The sequence below is a fragment of the Scophthalmus maximus genome, chromosome 10 (genome assembly GCF_022379125.1).
Source record: "Scophthalmus maximus strain ysfricsl-2021 chromosome 10, ASM2237912v1, whole genome shotgun sequence".
Lineage (NCBI taxonomy): Eukaryota > Metazoa > Chordata > Actinopteri > Pleuronectiformes > Scophthalmidae > Scophthalmus > Scophthalmus maximus.
The window spans coordinates 17,087,985-17,094,925 of record NC_061524.1 but is presented as its reverse complement, the minus strand read 5'-3'; the positions used below and the strand labels follow the sequence as shown (position 1 = coordinate 17,094,925).

Genomic DNA, 6,941 nt, shown 5'->3' with positions numbered 1-6,941 from the left:
CGTCCATATAGTGAAAAGGGTGTGGGAGAGAACGGATGGGGTTCATATTTAGGTGAGGATTTCCTGTGTCTTTTGTTTCATCATGCTTACAGTACCTTACTCATCTCCTCTTCAAGCTCAGCGCTAACAGATCCATTTCTTCTCTCTATTCCCAGGATGTACGTCTTTACATCACTGCTTTGTGCCCGACGCGTAGATGAAAAGATAAAAATGAAGAGGAGAGCAGTGAGATTTTGTCATGGCACCTGTATATGTCTCATACAAAGAAGACCAGGGTTGATTTATTGTTTTTTTTTTTATTTTCTTCTGAAGCCACCCTTGACGGTTGGTTTTGAGCCAAACAACAGATCACAAAATGTACTGAAGTGTCCTCTGTGTTTTCTCACTCTGACGTTCCAAACCTCAAGCCCCTTCTTTCAATCACCACCGCAGAGTCGTGACAGTTAATGAAACCCACTGCCCCAGGATTCATCAATAAACTCATAAACCCCTTGATGTTTATTCATCTTATGGGCAAGAGGAGAAAGCATGTTTCAAGGCAGACATATAACATTATGGCCGGTGTCCCGTTTGATGACTGCCACAGTCACAGTGTTTATTGAGGGAATGCGATTATCATCAGAGGGTGACATTCGATAGTTTTTTCCTCATAAAAGGGCGAGGGTTTGAGGGTGACCTCATTGCTGAATGGTTAGGGTGTTGATCAAGTAGACACAAATGAGCAGCAAAACCATGCACTGCATGTCATTTCCCTACACTTTCCCCCCCTGAATTTCCTGTCAGTGTTCACCGTCCCTATCAAAACCCCCCAAAAAACATCGTTAAAAAAATTTGAAACTAGAAAGTTAAAACCCATTCTTCATTATGAGGATAACTGGAATCACATTATAGTTGCTGATGGATATTTTGTATACACAATTTATCCATTGAATAAACAAACCCATCCTTGACATCTGATGTGATTTGTTTTCTTTCATATTCTATTTTTAGTTCTAGTGTAACTCCTGAATGCAGTACAGGGCCGCCCACGTGTCTTTTTTCTTTCTTTCTGCTAAATGTGTTTATGGGGCCCTCTAGAGGTGCATCAACATGAAATCACAAAATAACCCATCACAAGTTCCTTCATACAGGAATAGGAAGAGTCTAACATGAATCTTGTAACGTGTGAATCTTGAATTGTTTGAGGAATGAAGTAAATATGAAATCACAGCCTTCCTTCTGTCACCCAGCACCCAGCGTTTCATCGCTGTTTTCAACCATCATCACCACGTTGACGAGAGATGACATCAGATAAGAGGACGTCTGTTCATGGCATGAAACGACCACAGATTGCAATAACTGCCTGCTGTGACACATGTTGTGATCGGGACTGAGCGAGTTCTGGTGAATTCCGTTGCAACTAAAGTTAAACGAGAGAAGGCTGTGACTGTGGCAGTTGAAAAATAACAGTTCAATCTTTATGCAGAATAAATAAATGGTAGATGGTTTATGTAATATGTTGTGTTTAAATGTTTTAGGGCTCAAAGTCTGCAAGCTCTGTTATCTCTGCCAGCTCTTTTTGCACACACATACTTATTTTCCCCTTTTGTCGTTATTCAGCCTGCCCACGTCACAATAATTAAATCACACTTTAACCACACTGAATTATAAGGAACAATACTTTTCCAGAAATGTGTCCTGACTCAGGTCAGCTGTTGTGATGCACCCACCCACAGTTTACCCATGCACTCATAAATAGTAATTCCCTGGCTAAATATAGAGTTAGGATGTAGGGTATGTGGGTGAATGCTGCAATATTTAAAAATGACATATCTAAAGTTTATTTCTGGTGCCTTTTCAGAACGCTCAAGATCATCTCACTGAACAGTAAATAAACAGCATCATACAGCACAAACATAAGATAGACAACCACGAGAAATAAAGGTCCATTTAAATACAGATTAACATTCCAGATGTAGATGATATTAATGCTTGTTCATACAGCAGCTGTCCAACACAGACATAATTCAAAAAGTGGTATGGGGCACATTTACTGTAAAATCATCAGGAAGTTGGTTCTGTCTGTGCCACAGTATTTTTATTTTTAAAAATGTAGGCCAAATCAAACAGGTTTGGCCTAAAACATCTTCAAGTTGTCAGAACTTCTAAGCTGTTCTTTAACATTTGACAGTTTTGTGTTTAATCTAAAGATATCAGCCTGACAGCAGCAGTAAGCTGTGACTAACAATAACGTGGAGAAGAGGAAGCAGGTTGACCAGTCACTGCTGTCACACACCCAGCAGCACTACTTCCTGTATGTGTGTGTGTGTGTGTGTGTGTGTGTCTGTGTGTGTGTGTGCGTTTGTGGTTTTGACAGCGAAAGAGGGACAGAGAGAGAATCGGTGAATTGGGTAGCAAACTGCTTTGACAGTCACTAAAGCAGTTGCAGCTGACAGCAGCGAAGAGCGAAATAATGGAGCCACAAGAGATCAGAGAGGGATACTTGGTAAAAAAGGTAAGATCTATAATAATCACCGGTTTGGATTTATAGTGACATACTCAGTACATCTTGGTGTATTACTTGAAAAATAAAATACTAACTTCAAGGTGATGCAATTTACTGTAGGTCACAGATTTAATTCTCTAAAACAGAATTAAATCAGTCGCTAATACTGAATAAGAAATACTGTACTTACATACAAGAAATAAGTCATGGCAACAAAAGTCAAACAGGTGTAGGGTAATGTTCCACATCTGACCACCAAATAGAGGAACGTCTATGCAGGTCATGAACGTTTCTACATAGTTCACAAATACGCACTTTTGTTCCACTTCCTGCTTCTGTTTGGAACCCAAAATGAAAGCAGAAGTGTGTTTTTTAACGCACACAATATCTTTTTCTACCCCACTAACTTACCAGTCAAATGCATTTTAATATACAGTGCTTTAATGAATTTGCCTTGCATGCCCAGTTTTGGAATTCTTTTATTGAATGTATTTTCCAGTTGGTGTCTAGACATCTGTTTGTTGGAGAGTACTCTGTATGTTCTCATGATTTTATCCTGAAGAACTGTGTTAACTCTATTTCAACACTTTGAGTGGCTATGAGTAGCCACAGCTGTACAAAGTGGTTGCGGCTAAGGGCGTTGTTGTGCAACAGTGGTTAACCAGTCAGAGGTACATTTTCGTTAGTGTGTGTCAAAATAAAATGCAATGAAACACCTCTGACAGTCTGTTATGTCCAGCAGAAAAAGCCCTTGAAAATTTCAGAATATACAAATGCAAAGTGCTTCTATTATGTATTTGATATAAGCAGATTAAAACAACAACAACAACAACAACAACAACAACAACAAATATTTCAGCATTAATAATACGCTTATGTACTTAAATACATAAATTGAGTGTTTTACAGTTGAGTGTTTTACAGTATGTTTAGATAAGCTCATGAGGACATTATCAGCTGAACAGGGCATACAGTAGTAGTTTGTTCAAAACCAAACCAAACCAAACCAAGTGAACTTAAACATTCATGAAAACAAAATCATATTGACCAACTGTATATTAATTTCCCCATTTTTCACACATGGTGACTTATCTGATCCGAGCTTTCATGTGTGCTTTCTTTTTTCAGTCCTTTCACTTCATGTCATCAAACTCAATAGAGAAAATCGCAAAATAATCATGTATCTTTCATGTTAGATTGTCTAAATTAAACGTTAACTCTTTTGTTTTATGTGCTGTGTATGAACATTTTTGAGTGCTCACTGACATTCAAATCCATGTGCTCCGCCTCAAATTGAAAGACCGCCATTGACACTAAGAAATGTCACATATTTGGTGCTATTCATGGTGGCAATATTTGGATTTGGAACCCTCAGATACGAATACCTTTGGTGATGACAAAGAGATTTTAAAATAGGCAGATTAAAAAATTCAATCAAATTTACAACATGAACTTTGTAACAGCTACTTCATACCGTCTGTGGTCACCTGTCTTGTTGATCCTCAGGGTACAGTGCTCAACTCTTGGAAGGCAGTGTGGGTGGTGCTGTCAGAAGACGGCATGGAGTTCTTTAAAAGGAAAACCGACCGTTCTCCGAAAGGAATGATCCCACTAAAGGGAGCAGCACTCGTCAGTCCTTGTCAGGACTTTTGCAAGAGGATGGTAAGAAAATCTCAAGTATACCTTTAAAAAAAAAAAAGCTGTAAAGAAAACATAAACTGTAACAGCGTGACTGACTTATAATGCCGGATTTAGCTGGTTTTCAAGCTCACCACTGACAAGAAGCAGGATCACTTCTTCCAAGCCTCACACGTGGAGGAGAGAGAGTTCTGGGTCAAGGACATCAAGAGAGCCATTACCTGCCTACAGGGCGGGAAACGGTTTGCCAGGAAGTCGACCAGACGCTCCATTCGCCTGGCTGAGACCATAAACCTGAAGTATGTTGTGTGACATCTTCTTGCTAGTGGAAACACAAAAAAATCCTTTGAGTAGATATGTAGATGGATCCATCTTATCAATTAATAACCAAGCATTGTACCTTAGCTGAGCCCCTCACTCCTTACGCCCATACTGTATGTAGTGTGGAGTGATAAAGCATTTCATATTGATTCAGCCGGTGAAATTATAACTGTTGATGGCAGATTAAGCCAATGGATGCATTAAGTCACATTTCGCATTAAGTTAGTATCATGCTAAAAAAAAATAAGGATACAAAATCTGAAGCTTGACAGGCCTGCCATTGAAAGTAACAGTTGATATGCAGTTATTTTGAAAGGGATATTTTTGAGGCAGCAGTTAAGTAGATGGTCAATGTCTTCGTAAAAGAAAAGTAAGAGGAGACATTTTGACATTTTGTGTTTTCCCAGTGAGCTGTACGCACTGCTGAAAGACCAGGATGATGGAGTGAAAGAATTAAAACTGGAGCAGGAGAATCGAGTCTTCAACCACTGCTTCACTGGTACTGCCGCCTGGGTTTTTATTGATGACACACGGGGAAGACCTTTTTTTCCCCCCTTACCTTCCAATGGTCTCGCAATTTTGTTCTCCCCCTGTGCTGTCTTGTCTCAGGTGCAACAGTGGTAGACTGGCTGATTTCGAAGGAGAAGGCAAGAAACAGGCCCGAGGCCCTGATGTTAGCGACGGGGCTCCTGAATGAGGGGTTTCTCCAGCCTGCGGGTGACATGGCTAAAGACGGAGCGGAGTGCGAAGAGCAAACGACCTTCTTAGATCGGACAGAGGCTCTTTACTACTTTGTAAGCTCAGGATAATTGTCAAAAATGATTATTTGACAAATTACTCTATCCTTACAATGAATCACAGCATGTTTGCTTTGTGGCAGGTGGACAGTGGGTTCTTCTGTGAGGGCTACTCCAGTGATGAGGATGTGCTTGTGAAGGAAGAATTCAGAGGAAACATCATAAAACAAGGGTGCCTACTTAAACAGGTAAATGTCACAGTGTTGTGGGGCATTTTCTGATTGTACATTATTTATTTAAAAGATTTACATTTTTCAACACAGATATTTTATCAAATATAACAATAAATTCTAGGTGTGTTGACCCTCTGCAAAACACAATGACACTTTTTAAGAATTGGCTGTAATGTTACATCAAAATAGCATGCAGCAGTCAGTTTTTTTTTGCGTTACAGTTATGTTAAGTAATTTGTCAGATTCACTCGAGGAGGAAGTGTACGTCACGTACTGTTTGTGCTCCTCTGTCAAAGGGACATAGGAGAAAAAACTGGAAGGTGCGAAAGTTCATACTGAGAGACGACCCTGCTTACATACATTATTATGATCCCACAAAGGTAAAGAAGAAGCAGTTTTCCTCTACTCACAAACACTGGGGTCCGAAAGTCTGCAACCACTTTTCCAGAATAGGAAACACGTGTATAGTCTTGCTCCTGTACATTCTGTCCTGTCTTTCTCTGTTTTTCAGGGTGATGACCCTCTGGGCTCGATCCATCTCCGTGGGTCTGTGGTCACGGCTGTGGAGTACGTTCCTGATGGTGAGTGACAACACTGCCACAGGATACTCAGGGCTCCATCACTTCCCCGCCATGACAGACTGTGACCAGCGAATATATAATGGCTGTTTACTGTACCAGTAGTTTCTGTTCATCTTCTCCTCCTTCCACTTTCAACTCCTCTTCTCATCTATTCAGCCAAAAAGTACGACATTGACGGCAACCTCTTTGAGATCATCACATCCGACGAGGTTCACTACTTCTTCCAAGCTGCCACGGGCGAAGAAAGAAAGGACTGGATCAAAGCAATACAGGCTGTGGCAAAAAGTGGCAAATAACAGTGTGTCTGCCATCCAATGCTGAACATACTCACTGTAAAAGCTTGATAGATCTCTCAGCTTGTGCCAGCTAACTATAACTAAAACTTTATCAGTGTTGTGCTGTGTCATTCTAGAAAAACAGGTAAATAATGAAATAATAAGTTTCTCCCCTCTGTACACTATCAAACAATAATCTGTTTGTTTTTTTAATTTGCAAGTCACTAACTAAAGAGAAATAAAAGTTTTGTTGTCTAAAATTAAATTTTAATAAGGAACGCCTAATCAAATGTTTGCATACTAGTTATGTCACAGTATTGTGCTTTGTGACAAACCGGTGGCACAATGCGTCCTAGCTCAGTTATAACAAGGAAATAAAGTGCAACATCTTGGTTATACCATCATTATTCAACTAATAACCTTTTTCTATTTTGGTAATAACAACTGAAATTATTTTTAAGAATATTTGTGTTCATTCTCTATGAAAAGGCAACATCAGGGCAAAAACGGGAAAGTAATACTAGGGAAAAAAATCTTAATGAAAATATGTAGAGAAATATAAAATGGCAGCAAATAGGGAGACAAATACTTATACTTCTGACAATAGTAACACTAAATAGTTAATAACAGTTTTATGGTGTTGTATACCTTGAAATGTTTTTAGCTATTTC

The 6,941-nt window shown here is 39.4% G+C and overlaps 1 protein-coding gene across 2 annotated transcripts; it reads left to right on the top strand.

The window, feature by feature from the left end:
• Nucleotides 1-2,336: 2,336 nt before the first annotated feature.
• On the top strand, nucleotides 2,337-6,674 carry plek (pleckstrin). Of its 2 annotated transcripts, XM_035606502.2 has the most exons (9): nucleotides 2,337-2,494; nucleotides 3,992-4,147; nucleotides 4,241-4,422; nucleotides 4,852-4,943; nucleotides 5,054-5,238; nucleotides 5,325-5,429; nucleotides 5,711-5,794; nucleotides 5,926-5,995; nucleotides 6,152-6,674. In XM_035606502.2, exons 1-9 carry the CDS (start codon nucleotides 2,453-2,455, stop codon nucleotides 6,289-6,291), a joined length of 1,056 nt encoding a protein of 351 aa, XP_035462395.1. In that variant the 5' UTR covers nucleotides 2,337-2,452; the 3' UTR covers nucleotides 6,292-6,674. The 2 variants fall into 2 exon arrangements, with proteins under 2 accessions (XP_035462395.1, XP_035462396.1); XM_035606503.2 differs by lacking the exon at nucleotides 5,711-5,794.
• The last annotated feature ends 267 nt before the right edge of the window (nucleotides 6,675-6,941 follow it).

What these genes read in the sequence shown, in the direction of transcription:
- plek (XM_035606502.2), top strand. Translation starts at nt 2,453, where the DNA reads ATGGAGCCACAAGAGATCAGAGAGGGATACTTGGTAAAAAAG. An exon ending in AGGACTTTTGCAAGAGGATG is followed by an intron (nt 4,148 to 4,240) that starts GTAAGAAAATCT and finishes TGCCGGATTTAG; the next exon opens with CTGGTTTTCAAGCTCACCAC. An exon ending in ATTATTATGATCCCACAAAG is followed by an intron (nt 5,795 to 5,925) that starts GTAAAGAAGAAG and finishes TCTGTTTTTCAG; the next exon opens with GGTGATGACCCTCTGGGCTC.